The sequence below is a fragment of the Rhea americana genome, unplaced genomic scaffold (genome assembly GCF_003343005.1).
Source record: "Rhea americana isolate MKP2758 unplaced genomic scaffold, rheAme1 scaffold_23, whole genome shotgun sequence".
NCBI classification, from domain to species: Eukaryota; Metazoa; Chordata; class Aves; order Rheiformes; family Rheidae; genus Rhea; species Rhea americana.
In genome coordinates this window covers 7,564,664-7,580,125 of record NW_028186346.1, presented here as the reverse complement: position 1 = coordinate 7,580,125, position 15,462 = coordinate 7,564,664, and the positions used below count along the sequence as shown (strand labels likewise).

The window sequence follows — 15,462 nt, the reverse complement described above, 5'->3', positions numbered from 1 at the left end:
GGCGTGACGGGGCGGCGGSTGGCCCGGCAGCGCGGCGTGTCGCCGCTCACTTAAAAAATGCCCGCGTTTTCAAAAGCTACCGCCTGTGCTCAGGCGCTAGGCTACAGATCGGCCAGGTAAGTAGTAGAGCAGGGGGTGCAATTCCGATCCTCCAGTCACTGAAAGTATCGTCATTGCTCCCAAGACAAAAAACAAGAACAAAAACCCATACACGACACAACAAAATAGAAAACAGACTTTATTGAATGAACAAAAGTCTAAAAGTCTCCCATTTTTGGTTAACAAAAGCAGCAAGCTACAAAACCCCTGCATTCCATGGCAATTTTTTTTAATGTCAGAAAATTAATCCTTGAGCAGGTAAGGAATGTTTGTGCACAGAAAGTCAAAATTGCTGAGATGTCATWCGGCAAACAATTATATAAACCTTCAACTAAAGAAAGGATTGCACATGGACACCTGAAAAAACTTGAGTTGTCTGCTGGCCTAGAGGTATATCATCAGGACTGCCAACAGTTTTCGGCACTTGCATCACCTTCGTACAAGTTAAAGGAGCAGCATAAAAGTTTGACAGGAGTTTTAAGACTGAGCAAGGAAAAAAGAACTGCCAACAGAACACAGTGTTCAACTAGCTCAATGTGGCTAATGGTAACTGCAGCTTTTCAAAAAAACTGTATTTTACAAGCTTGTAGTGTTATGTGAATCAGTGCTCTCAAGAGGTTCCAGGATAAGAATTCAGCTACCATAACCACAAAAGCAAAGAATGTCTAYTCTCAAGCTTTTCCCACCATCAGGCTATCCTTCCAGTCTACTACAGGATCCAAAAAAAGTAACTGGTATCCATTTGACAGAATAGGATTATCCAACTGACAAAAGTCTACTAGGAACTGAATTGAGAACATTTATTCACCTTACAAATCTGACAAGGGCTTTTAACGTACATGATCTTTTTCTTTTTACTGGATACTGACAGCCTTAATAAAATGGAGTGTTAAAAAGGAAGGCAATGTTTACTTCTATCCTTATACAGTATGTAGAATAACCCTTTTTGTAAAGTCATATGGTAAATTTTCATGCTTTTGAATATTGAATATTTTCAATGACTTTTTATTACACTTCAATCTGCTTTTTGTTTTCACAATTCAGGACATAGTGTAATTATTTCAAAAGAAATGATTGATTTTGCTATCATGTACTTTTGATTACAAAAGTACAATACTCTGTGCTTATCTGTCAGTTTATACACCAGATCTCATCCACTGCAACCACGTAACCAGATATATTTAATAATTAATTATGAAGCTGTATCTTATACCATAATTTCTATTCATATGTATTCTAGGACTAATAGTTCATTCTATACCTTGATTAAAACTAACTTTAGTATATGAGCTGTTTTATTCTAAAGTTAATTTTAATCATTTCCATCATAATCATTGTAACTCTGATATCCACTGTTCCTCCTCTCACGGAGATTAGATTTCTTCCACATAGATTCTTGATGGAAACCAGCACTAAAAGACCTACCCAGTCGTCCATGTTGCTTTTTAGATATATTGTCTTCACTCTCAGATTTGGCAATCCCCTGTCCTTGTGTTTGGGATTGTTTATCTTGTCTAACATTCCCAAACGGAAAGTTCCAAGGACCAAATCTTTGCCAGTTAAGTCTCTGAAAGGCAATAATGCAGTGAAGATTTCCTCCAACCTAATCAAAGTAAAAAGGTTCTTTGTTAAATGCACATAAATACATTTATAACATGAGTAGGTATTTGCAATAAAGACTTCTGTGGCTAACAATAAAAAAAAAAATAGAAAACCATAAACCTTCTGCTCTATTTTTAATTCGGCTACTGCCTTCTTTCCCAACATTTAARTTATATTGACCATGAAAAGTAAAAAGGATAACTTATCTTCTGCTAGTCTTTTTACTCCCCAGCCACCTTAACACAAATTCTCTCTTCTGGTCCCTTCTCATCTTGTTGAATTCATCTTCCATATAGTCTCTACACTTGAAATCTTTCTTCTAGCCTATATAGACTTTCAATCTTCTWATCAAAAATAAATTCCCCACCAGCCCTATTGATAGGATAGAAAGCTATATGCACTGATGATAAAAAACACAGAATATGCATTGTTTTTTGTCTAATCCTACTCCACTGTACTTTCTTGTTTATGTGCAGTTAATGCACCAAAACCATCAGTTCATTATTCACCTGTARACTATTTCTGCCCTTTCTGCTGCTAGATTTTAAGCCAGTAAGGTTAAATACTGTGACTATAAACACTATACACAGACATCCCAGTCCATTCTAGCATATACCAGGCTACTGCTGCTTCATGTCTTGTCCTGCAAGTAAACATAATTACAGGTTCGTAAGTACACCTGTTTGACTTCTGTCTTTATCAATACTTCAGATTAAACTTCTTTTAGTAAAGCCATCTTACACTGCTGAAGTATAACTATRTTCACTGACTATCTGTGAGTTTTCACTCATTTTACAAAGTTACCTTACCTTCTTTGTTTTTCGATGCTGTAAGCCCCTCTCTAGATGTCGAATATCTAGGTATTCTGGATTTTGAGTGTTTAGATCAGTAACAATATCTGTCCACCTATAGAATAAAATGTATTATTACCCAGCTGAGATTTATACAACCTCAGTACCACCAAGACTCATGAACATACATAAATACATACTTGCAGCTTTAAATAGCCTAATAGTGATTTAAAGATACATTAATGTGTAAAGATGCAAAAGCCTCAGTATTGGAGACATCAAGCTAGATATAAAGGCTTCAGTCTAGTTACATTGTTCATAGTGATCATTACTGCTCCTGGGAAACAGCTTCCAAATCAAGTAAGAGCACTTTCCTTACCTTTACCGATTTGCTACTTTGTAAAGGTTGTTTAGGCGAAGAAACACATTACCTTTTATTGTATGTAACCATTTCTTACCCTTTTATAGCACTTCATTTGAAYRCTTTTTTCCCCCCTGTTTTTACCAGGCTGGTCTCACCATAACTCATTCCTCGGCTCTATTTAATTCCCCTCTGTAATAAGCTAGCAATTCAATCATTCCCTATTCATGCATCTCTTCAGAGTTTCATAGCTCCTTTTAGCCCAATTGAAACATATATCCCCATATTAAAGACTTCTTAAAGCCTACACACAACCTTTTCAGTTCTTCCAAACTCCAAATACTTTTTTTTTCCTTAACAACACCCTCCAAATTCAGAAAAAAATATACATACACATATATTTCTACTTCAACTGTTTTGCCCTCCTATCTAAAACACACAACTTTCTGCTAGCTCCTGGTTCAACTAAGTGGGAAGAAAAACTTCTCTGTAATCAGAAATAACATTAGAGGTYTGAATTCCATATTCAGGAAGCTTTTCCGGTGCTGTTTATAGCTCATTATAGCACAGGGAAAAAGTCTGTCAGTGGGATATCATTACTCCWTTTCTCAGTACAACAGCCACATGCACAGTGCAATTAACTGATGGGAAATTAACTTCTGACTCAGATTTTGTTATAAATTCTTTGTTTTAATGCACGTATAATCTACTACTGTAAAAGACTGCAGGTTGTACTTACAGYTGAGCAAAGAGATCTAGGAGTAGAATGGTATCCAATCCTTACCAAAGACAAAGCTACGTACTTCAACAATGGCAGTCTAAACTCAACCAAAGATCAAAGAGCCTACAAATTCCTATTGGCATTATTGCAGATAGCTTAGGTGTCTTTTCTTTCTGACTCATATCAGCTGCATCACACTGATAAAAAAACAAAAAATGCTTTGGCTCTCAGTAGCCTATACATGTGTGTGTGTAGTATAGGTCAGCATGTCCTCCTATAACATCTAAAACCCTAAAGACAGCCATGAGATTACTGAAGGAACAAATAACCAAGAGTAGAGGGTCAATAGATCTGACCTCAGATACTCCCCCATATCAACCTATTAATTGCAAGAATTGTTTGCTTCTCGTGTGGAATAAAATAAGCTGTCAAAACATTAACTCTCACTAGCACAGTTTCTCTCAAAACTATAGTATATTCTGGAGAGCAGCTCTGCAGAGAAGGACCTGGGAGTACTGATGGACAACAAGTYGACCATGAGGCAGCAATGTGCCCCTGTGGCCAAGAAAGCCAATAGTATCCTGGGCTGCATTAGGAAGAGTGTTGCCAGCAGGTGTGGGGGGGTGATCCTGCCCCTCTCCTCAGCCCTCGTGAGGCCTCATCTCGAGTCCTGTGTCCAGTTCTGGGCTCCCCAGGACAAGAGAGACATGGAGCTACTGGAGAGAGTCCAGCGTAGGACTATGAAGGTGATCAGAAGGCTGGAGCACCTGCCCTCTGAGGAACGGTTGTGAGAGCTGGGCCTCTTCAGCCTGGGGAAGAGAAGACTGAGGGGGGATCTTACCAATATGTACAAGTACCTGAAGGGAGGGTGTCAAGGGGACGGGGACAAACTCTTTCCAGCTGCCCCGTGTGACAGGACAAGAGGCAATGGGCAGAAATTGAAGCACAGGGAGCTCCGCCTGACCGTGAGGAGGAATTTCTTCCCTGTGAGAGTGACGGAGCCCTGGCACAGGTTGCCCAGAGAGGTTGTGGAGTCTCCTTCTSTGGAGATCTTCAAGGCCCACCTGGATGCAACCCTGTCTACCATGCTCTAGGTGACCCTGCTAAGCAAGTTGGACTAGATGATCTCCAGAGGTCCCTTCCAACCTTACTGATTCTATGATTCTATATTCATTYGAAAGAACTGAAAAGTCACTTTATGGTCCCTACTAGGGAAATGCATGTTATTTTTAGAAGAAAACACATGGTTTTAAATTCTTAACAAATAACCTACCTTTTACAGTGTATTGTTGGATGTTTCCTGCTTGGCTCRCCAATTAAGATCCAGTATTCCACTTCCTGCTGCAAGACACGACCTCTGTTCAATAGAAGATACAAGCCTAGTAAGATTTAATGTGCATACTAAAAAGATTAACATTCTATCTTTTTTTAAAGATTTTCTATTATTTAAAACACTTTGCAAGCAAAAAAAAAGAGAGAGAGAGAAGAAAGAAAAAGAAAGTTCCTACGCTACAAATAACGTATGCAATTGCATACACAGAAACTTTTAGTTTCACAAGACCTGCAAGCAAGATAGAAGCTACTTCTCGTTATTCAGTAAAAAGAAAAATCTCCATCAAAAAATAGTTTTACTCTGTCGAAAGGTAGTTTTAATGTAAGACCTAAATATATATGCAGCAATGAAAATAGAATTCTGGAAAGACCTGTGAGGGTAGAACCCCCAGAAGAACCAGTTACAGAGCCCCTTTCACTGCTCTTATAAACTACATCCTAGCTGACAGTTGTTAACAGCTGTAAAGTAACCTATATGAAATCAACTGGTCACTTGAACAGCTCCTAAACATTCATCAACACATATTAAGCGAAAAAGAATCTAAAACAAAACAAAAAATACCCTCAACTGATAATTCAAGTTTGTGAGCAACTTCCAAAAAACACAAAGCCTGCAGTAACTGTTTCACGGATGGTCAGTGACAAACATCATGGCATACTGGTGAGAGAGTCCTGTTCTGCAACCTTTGTGCATAATTAGCTTCTGAAAGCGACTTCAGTTTCAACAGTGACAAGAACCAAGATTTTTCTACCTATAGGATTAGACAATATATGGCCTTATCGTTTGCAATGCTTTATCCATATAATACCCTGCAAAATAATATTGCATGCCATCATTTTACAGATGGGAAACCAAGACACAGGACAGATTGACTTACCTAAGGTCACACCGCAAGTCTGTGGTTGAACTGGGAACTGAACCCAGGTCTCCTGAGTCCAAATCCAGCAACCTAAGATCATACAGGAAGTCTGTGGGTGACCTGGGAGCTATMACTTAAGCTCAGCCTAGCAACCTATCTACAGATTTCTTTTGATACTTAGTTTCAGTTCTAAATAAACCTTCCTCATAACTAGAATTCAAAAAAAAGGTAAGCAAGAATTACTGCAGAATCTATTAACAAAGCTTCTGGAGTCTAAATAATTTTTCACAATMATATATTAGAAGATATAAAGAGAACATGGTGCTCTTACGATTTGACATCTCGACTCACATAAGGCTAGAAAAATTCTTCCAACTCATTATTTCATATTACATTTTTAGAAGAGATCAGTTTTTAGGAAAAAGAATCCAATATTGATTTAAAAATTTTATCACTAGCAACTGAGAACTCATTTCAACCACTGTTAAAGTATTCAAATTGTTGATCWCTTGCATTACTAAACAATCAGAATTCAAGCTATAAGGCATCTYAAGTTTCCAGCCACTGGACCACATTATTTCTTTAACTGCATTTCCAATCTAGCAGGAAGAAGTTTTCTTTACCTCTCTCCTCTCTCAGAGCAGATACTTAATACTTGATCGAAGTAAGCAAAACATTAACCTTTTGGTAAACATAAGCAGACTGAGCTGCTGAATTTCCATTTGTGGCATACTTTCCAAACTCACATGGCATGCCAGCAAATGTAACCTTAATAAAAACATCTGTATTCTTTTGCTCATATACTGAAAGCTTTCACTAACCCCTTGGTCTCATCTCACAGATGGGACCAGATTAGATTTAGATGATTACACTTTATTGCCTCCATACAATTACTATTTTGAACYCTAAAAGTCAGCATTCTTCATTCCTTATTATGACATTACTTCAATACAGCCAAACATACACTGCCTGTTTATTTTTCAAAGCTTTAAGCTCCAGGAGTTGCATTCTTAGCAAACATTGCAAAAAAGTATGTGGCCAGCATCCTGCACTACTGCAATATTCCCTATATTCTCACCACACAMAAACATTTATTTCTGCAATGGCAAGTTTTACCATTACCATTTCATAATGGATTAATCAATAGCTAAGCTTCTTTTTACTTCTAGCTTATCAAGAAAAACCCAAAACAAACACATAGACTTCCTTTTCCCCCCTAAGCTCTCTGGGCACACACTCTCTCACCTAATTAGTTTTTTTGTTTGTTTTTTTCTGTTTAATTTTTACATTAAAAAGAATTACCATGCTTTTCTTCAGTCTATATAGTTTCATTTTTTCAGCAAAGCTACCTTCATTTGTACTTTAAGTAACTACCCTTTCTACATCTGGCTAAAATGTCTTTTWAAAAGTTTAATACCATGCAAAGTATTCTGTTTAAATTCTCTCATCTGGTTGGCAAGGTTGTGTTTAGTTTTGTAAAATCAAGCCTTTTGAAGAACAGTAGTATTTTGCTAGTTCAGACACAAATGCTTTTCCAACTTGCACTAAAACACTACGGAGGGAGAAAAATCATATCAAGTTGCAGTAAATTTCTCTGTAGATTTTCCTCTACCAAAATAAAAATAAACACAGTATCTTACCTGTATGCTTTACTAGCTTTTACAGGAGTTGCTTCAAATCCAATTGGGCAAAAATAATGATTTTGGCAATGGTAGATGTAGGCCATTGATTCATCTTTCAGTCCACGTGTTAGCTTTGCCAAGGCCCCCGCAGCTAAAAAGACAGGTCAAGTTACATTTTAAAGTGCTTTGATCCTGTATTACACATTCAGCAGAAAATACCTATGTGATAACATAAAATAGTTGCAAAGCTGTTTTTCTTAAAAGACAGGCACATATGAAATATAGTTTTGACTTGTAGCTTAAGATTCTACTTCCTGCATGGTACAAAAAGGTACCATCTGTCACAGGAGTGGGTACTAGGGAAATACAATATAAAGCAYACACTGTTTTTAGAACTAAGTCATACTAAAGATTACTTGCTTTGGAAAAAGAGAAACAAAAGCATCTCTGGACTCAGAAAACACAAAGCAATCCTRCTGCTCCAAGTCAGGTGTAGTACATATCAGAGATAAAACTGGAACTCCTAAAAGCTTTCAAACATTTTCACATCATATCATTTCATTCTCAAAGATTCATAGTCCTGGAAACACCTCCCACATATGGCCACGCCATATTCTGTAACATAAGTACARTGCTCAGTTTCAGAAAAAGAGTGGAAAAAGCATGAAGGAATTACCAAATGGGATACTAAGGACAAAAAAAAAAAGATGCCTGAACATACAACACTTCAACAAAGAGCAATTTGCTGAGGTTTCCATTTTAAAAATTCCCTATAACTTGTCAGTAGTCCAGTTGTTTTAAACTACCCTTCCAGTCTGAAGATAATTACCCAGACTACCTGAAAGACTAATAATCTGTATACAAAAATACAGTTTTTCTTTAGTTAGCACACTTAAAGAATACACAGTGAAAAAATGTAGYTTCAGCACCTAATTCAGAGTGATCATCTAACTTTTAGAGACAGATACTAGGCAGYTGGGCATGAAGGATGAGTTGACTAACTTCAAAACTGCATTTTTAAAAGGAAAAACATTTACTAAAAGTATTTATACAGTTTGTATACTGTATATTCATCATTTTTGAAAGCCGTGTAAAAAAGAAAAATTCAGAAATAGAAACGTGCTGTTCCCTTTTGTATTAAAGCAAACAGGGATACCAACACAAAACTGGAAATGCAGCATCCTCCTGGATACCTTAGAAGTCCAGCTCTTTCATAGCAACTCCATAGCCCAGAATATATTTTATTAAAAAAGTATAAATGAAAGTTTTGGTTAAAAAAAAGAGAGAGAGAGAGAAGAAAAGGTAAAATTTAAAAAAGCAGCTATTTCGAGCTATTTGATAGCTCATCTGAAATTGCAAATACAAGGACTGTTTACAGTCTGTTCCGTCAAATCTTGCACATTATAGGACTTTTCCAGTTTATATGAAGGATGAATGGTTTAGGATTAGCTACTTACCAGTTTCTCCAGCTGTTTTGTTCTTCCCATGAGGTTTATACAGAACATATGAACATCCTTTTATATGGAAGTGATCATTTATTTGCCTAAACCATCTGAAACAATAAGCTTAAAGATTGTAGTATCTCAAAAATTAGTAAGTGCAATTTTATTTCTTTTCTCCCACTCCTTGACATTTAGGAAGGAAGTCTCAATGCGGTACCAACTACCTACCATAGGCATCGGGATCTCAGATGCCCATGCCACCATAATACAAATAAAACATAACATCTCCTAGAACAGCTATATAGGTATTTAAAGCCCCTCCTCCATCTTGTTTTTCCAGACCTGGCATAGATCTGTGCATAATAACCAAAAGGCTAGATTTTTAAAACATTCATTCTATTGTGTTCAGTCCAATTGCATCTAACTTTCAGGAAAACATTCAGTTTCTGAAGTGCTAAATTTTAAATATGGTTTGCATGCTACACAAAGAGAACCTTTTAAGACAGCCATTAGAAGGCATGACTCTTTAATGAGACTTCCTGCATATCATGTTTGGCTTTTAATACATACAATTCACAATCTCAAAGCCTTTCAGGAATCTCATACCAGAAATCTTCATATAAGCAACAAGTAACTGGTCTCAGATATTCACTGCACTTTTCTGCACTAGAAGATTCAAATTCATATCTCTCAACACAGCACCTCAATTATAGAGCTATCTTAGGAAGGATCTGGCTCTCAGCCCTCCTGTTTTCCAGTCTGACAAGTACTTAAAAAATAATTGGGCAGAGAAAGGAGGTGGGGGGCAGAAGGAGGAAAGCTCGTGCAGCGCAGTGCATAGCATACTCACAGGGGGGAAAAGAAAGAATTTCAGGTTTTACTTTATGTTCTACAGACTGTTAATGTAAGGAGACAGACTCTTCTATTAGCGTCTTCTGAAAGGGTTACTGTATCCTGACATACTCCTAAGAGATACAAAATAAGATTAGCCTTTCAAGGCAGAGAGAAATTTTTGTGACTGCCCTCAACAATCTAGCTAGTACGCTGTTATTGAAGAACAGATTGCTGCCACATTTTCTAATCCAGCACCCATATGCTGTGCCAAACTAAATATATTACCTTCCAAATATACTAACTAGATAAGATGCTACTGATGGAACAGACAAAAGACTGCAACATYTCTTAATCTCACAGACAGGTAACACATTAAAGCCCTGTCAAGATGTTCAACGCTGTCAAAATATTCTTCTGGCCCTGTTAAACTCAAAAACTCTTTATGAGTTTAGTAAAAATCAAAAAGGACACAGACTTTAGGCCTAACTTCTCAAGACCAGGGAGCAGCAGAGCAGAAGTTATATGGAACTTTAAACGTTGTTATGACTCCAGTCCCATTTCTCATCCATGCCGCATCCTGAAGAAGTCTTTTGTGGAAAAGGTGGACAGAACACAGTCTCATTTTCAATCAAATTTTTACATACAACTACTATTATATGAAATGCCTACACAGGCTATTTTAATAACATTTAACATGACTTTTGAAGACCAGTGAACCAGCGTAGAACACTTTCCTAATCAGGACAGTGTTTGTATTCYTTAGAATATTACACCGCTACTTATCAAACTGAACCAAAAATCAAATATAATTTCATGGTCTCATGATTTGTGTACCAACATAGTATCATGTAAGATGGCTCRTGCTCTTTTTGAAAAGTTCCTTTAGACTCTTTACAGAGTCCAGAYACTCTTCATTATTTTGAAAAACTTAAATGATTAATTTATATCAACCACATCCCTTTTCTTTTTTTCAATTCTACTATATTTTTAGAGATTCTAACTCTCAGCTTTATCATGTTATTTTTGCATATATTAACACTTCAACTGCATCAAGAGCACCAGACATACCTCATCAAAGTTGTATTTCCAGTGAAAGGACCAAATCTAATCTCCTCAAACGGTGGTTGAAAGCCCAATATATGCAAAGCTTCCTCCTGAGTAATAGGTGGCAAGCTGGAAAAAAAATTGGTTGATAAAGTAATTAAAAACATATTTTAGATGATCTGGAGGTAAAGCGGTCTAAAGTGCGACTCACCTTCCAGCCCCCAGTGTACTGTATAAGAAATTCCAGCAAGATACTAAAGATGAAATTCCACAAGAAGTTTTATACTGTGGTCGGCTAATACAATACCTATTAAATAAATAAATAAAAGTCACTAAGCATTTGTGGTTTAGCCATGTGAGCACCCTGAAGTATTTTTGTGTATAATAATGATTTTATTAAAAAGTGCATTGTTTTAAAAAAAAAATTTGGAGCAAATATATTAACCCAATTCCTTAATGTTTGTCAGATACTACAACCTTATTTCATACAAATGAGTCACCATCAAATTTTTAACAGTCTTAATTTTTTTTAACAGTTTTATATTAACAATCCTGTAGAAAAAACGATTGTATACTAATATAAAATACAGAATTTCAGCCAGTCTCTTTAACACACAAGCTTTTAGTAAATTGCATCTCTACCAAATTACTAATGAATGTGATTCTGGGCCATAGGTTYCTGGGACCGTAATTTCCTGATGTCACAGAAATACACTAAGTTAGAATTAGATGAATTCATTAAATCAAGTGAACTTAGTGAACCAAATCCATATGATATACATTCATAGGTTAGGTAAAACTAGTAAGTTTTCCTCAAGTATTTCCAAACCAAAAATCGTGAGTAAGAATTACATGTAAGGTTATTTTTTTGCCTGACCAAGCTAGCACTTGCATTTTATTAGCAACAAATYCCCAAATAACTTATTTCCTTATTGAAAGAAAAAACTATTTAGAAAGCAAAACACTTCCAGGATTTTAACATACAGGAGGGAAGCTGTTATTCTCACTATCCCAACGAAAGTATGTTAAACATATAAAGACTAAATCTCGTATCTCATACATTTCTACTAAAAAAAAAATTTAAGGCATTATTAAGAAGTTTTAAATAAGATAAACAACAGTGTTTACCAACAGACTATATAGGGATAATCTTAAACACAGGTCATAAATACTACCATCTCCGGAGGTCCAACACTTTCCTCTCCTTCACCTCTTCAAGAGCAGAATGTGGAGGACACTCCCTGTATTGTTTGCTTTTTTTGTCTAAAGATTTTTTCTTCGTTACTTGTTTCTTCATGTTGCCTGCAAAACAGATTTCAGAAGCAAATGAATTGCTCACTAACCTTCCTCTTTGACAATTTTTATTAATAGCTTGCATCTCAAATAGATGCTAGCTGTGTTATTAAATGCAAACTGTGACTAAAATTAATTGAAGAAAAAAGCTTAAATAAGCAATCAAGAYCATCAACAAGTTTGTAAAGCACTCACTAACCACCTAAACAGCATCTTGTTTTTCCTGAGCAGAAATAATGATCACCTGCTCAACTGTTTGGATGGGACAGTCAATTCGATTACTTTCTAACGAGTTAAATCAGCCATCTCAGAAACAGGTTCCTTGAAAAATCATGCAGAGCTAACATAATGCTGTCCCATAGAGCGGGACGAAGTGGTCACCTATATAAACTTCCCATTATATAATATTAAATATACAGGGAAATATAATTAAATATTTTTCACRACCAAGCTGCATAGCCAGCTACACTTTCGGATGGGAACTGCTATGCAAATTCAGTAAGAATAACATACACCCGAGGTCTTTTCCTTTTTGTAAACAACTGAGGCGGTGGAAATTTAAAACAGTTGAGCCATGCATTAGAGCAGGAGTATTTCTGTCTCATTKTGAAGCCATCATATACAAATGAAATATATTGCATATATTTTAGCAAAAATGATCTCCCTGTAAGATGTTACCAGTGTTTCTTATTTTTATTTAAAGACACTACGTGTACACATAAAAAGACAATGGCAATTAGCCAAAAATATTTAAGTTTTGCTAAACTGGTTTCACAATAATGTAGACAAAACAGCAATTTGACTAGGTAGCCAACACATTATGAAACAGCTGCAAGCAGCTCTAGATAAGCAGAGGGATTACAGGACAAAGAAAGCCACGTGTGTGCAAATGCTTGACTCAGCTGCAATCTGTGACTATGTAGAGAAAGACTTTAGGAGGCAGTAAAGGGAATAGTTCTATAGAAATGGGTTTCCTAATCTTATGTACGTATAACAAAACAAAATATACATAGTTTCATTACAGAAAACAACTGCTTTCCTAGATAACTGCAGTGATTCCATTTACTTATCATAAAGCCCAGCTCTTCTTTAAGTGCAAAACACAGATTGTTCTTCCATCTCTGAAAAACCCTGTAATATTTCTGCAAATCATAAATCTGTACTTAATAAGTAAAGAAAAAAAATACTGATGCACTGGATTCTATTAATTAAAAAAAAGCAAATTGTAAACAATGCGAAAAAGCACACACACAGGTAAGTAAAAGCCAGCCTTGTTTCAAAGCTGCTTATSTAGCTAGCTACATCTGACATTCACTCCTCCTTCTTCACCTACTCCCTTCCTACCAGGAAGATCCTCCTGCTGTGAAAAATGACTTATAGGCTCTTCCAGAGCAATTACTGAGAGATAAAAGTGCTGACTATCCCCTTCCACAACAAGTTCTAAACATGAAACCTTTCTCRATCACCAAACACCAGATGTTCAGCATCTTACCTGCTTTGTTCTTCAGATTTGGGGCCATGCTGTTGAATTCCGATTTGTCGATTTCCCACGCCAGTGGAAGCTTTCCAAGACTGCTAGACAAGCCTTCCAARTTAGCATCTTCACTATAGATTATCTCTGAAACACCTGTTTGAATGCCGATTAAGCTAGGTGTGTTATTACCAACATTTAAGGCAGCACTGCTTGACAGGCAGGCACTAACTGAAGCACTTGGGCTTTTACAAATAGATGTTACTCTGTTTAAAAAAGCATAGTCTGAGCAGATAGTATAAAATTTCTCTCTTGTATGAGTCACAGGGCATCCCCATGGATAATGCCCATCTCCCCTAGAAACCAGTGATGCAGTGGAAGCATCAGACATGCAGTATGGCTTTACAGGATCATGAAGAGAAGCTTCTGGGGATTCTTTTGCAGGTCTGTTTTCAGTATTTCCATTGTTTCCAGAACCATTCTCCTTTTCATCTTCTGAAATGTTAGGCATTGAATGATACTCAAACAAGTATTATCCAGCTAAGAATATATGTATTTAAATTGCAGTTACAACACAGTCTACGTCATTGCAAGCTACTGATGAGGTACCTGAAGGGGGGAAAAAAAAAAGTAAAGTTTGTACAGGTGTCTCAGCTGCTAATCAATCAACATACCAGAATATACAAAATTTATTTTCAAATTCCCATAAAAGCTGAAATATATATCATTGCACACACTGCTACACATTTTTTCCCAAGCATCTCTAGACTTCTCAAAATAGAACTTTTTATTATTTGTGAAATGCCAACACCACATCCTCTGGTGATACTACAATGATGGTATGTGAAAATACGTTTTTAAATCAGCACAGGATTAAAAAAAAAAAAAAAAAGGTTTTCTCTCTTACTTAATTGTGGTTGACCACTTCTACTCCTTCACAGTCAGAATACCTTACAAATGTGGAGCCTAAAATAATTTACGTAAACAAATAAACTATAGAGACAGCAACTTAAGGTCACATAACTGAAAAATCCTGCCTGTTTTTGGTGCAAGCAAAGATCAGACTTACAGAAAATGATGGTAACTATAATCTGTCTATTATGAATTCACATTTGATTCAACTGGTTTCACTGCTTTCCTTGTACTTTTGAAGGGATTTTTTTTTTCTGTGTGCCTCCCATTCTTCAGAATGGGAGGAAGCGTCAGGTTTTGCTTACAGTAGCTAAAGATTACCAGAAACAGATTTGGAAGCACATGCGCTGAACTGCTTTTAATTAACTTTTTCTTCTTTTTTTTTTTTTTAAGTAAGTAAGCTGATAGGATCTGTCATTTCAGCAGTTTGCACCCCTGTGGTACAAAGACACATTCCACAGACAGAAAACACCGCACAAAGTTTTACTCAAGAGCAGACYCCTTCAATGCCGACCTCTAGTCCCTGAGCTTAACCTACAGCACACGGTAACCTTCCTCTTACAGAGGTATGTTTTGCAAGCAAACACAAAGCAAGCTTGTAGCTCCGATCTCAGCAGCYGCAAAGCTCACAAGGGAACAGGAAAGCACACATGGGCGTTTATTAGCTGCCTGGAATAAGCGCAGCGGTGGCAGCGTTACTGCTTCCAGCCCGCTCTGCGGAGCGCTCCGCTGGCAGGACGCGCTCCGACCGGCCTAAGCCTCGCCGTGGTGTGGACACGACAGGAACCGGGGCCACCGCGAGCTCACCCACCCGGGACACTGCACAGCTCGCCCGGGCCCCGGGGGGCCGCCCACAGCTCGGGCCAGCGGCCCGCAGCCCCCAAACCGCCTCCCTCCCCGCCGCCGAGGCCCGAGCCACAGCGCGGAGAGGCGACAGTTTCTGGTCTGCTGCCGGCAGTCGGTTCCAGAGTTAACAGCCGCGGCAGGGGGAGGGGCGCCCCCTCCCGGGCCCGCGAGGCCCAGTCCGCCTCCTTCCGCCGCCGCCTGCCCGCGCCCGGCGGGGCGGGGGCGCCCGGCG

At 37.6% G+C, this 15,462-nt stretch overlaps 1 protein-coding gene across 2 annotated transcripts; it reads right to left on the bottom strand.

Moving 5' to 3' along the window:
- Nucleotides 1-221: 221 nt before the first annotated feature.
- Nucleotides 222-14,081, bottom strand: BIVM (basic, immunoglobulin-like variable motif containing). Of its 2 annotated transcripts, XM_085306018.1 has the most exons (10): nucleotides 13,494-14,081; nucleotides 11,884-12,010; nucleotides 10,920-11,015; nucleotides 10,733-10,837; nucleotides 8,846-8,940; nucleotides 7,407-7,539; nucleotides 5,785-5,856; nucleotides 4,848-4,931; nucleotides 2,511-2,607; nucleotides 222-1,702 (listed from the first exon to the last, which is right to left on the bottom strand). In XM_085306018.1, the coding sequence occupies exons 1-10, from the start codon at nucleotides 13,981-13,983 to the stop codon at nucleotides 1,412-1,414; spliced, it is 1,590 nt and encodes a 529-aa protein (XP_085162144.1). In that variant the 5' UTR covers nucleotides 13,984-14,081; the 3' UTR covers nucleotides 222-1,411. The 2 variants fall into 2 exon arrangements, with proteins under 2 accessions (XP_085162144.1, XP_085162145.1); XM_085306019.1 differs by lacking the exon at nucleotides 5,785-5,856.
- Between the last annotated feature and the right edge of the window lie 1,381 nt (nucleotides 14,082-15,462).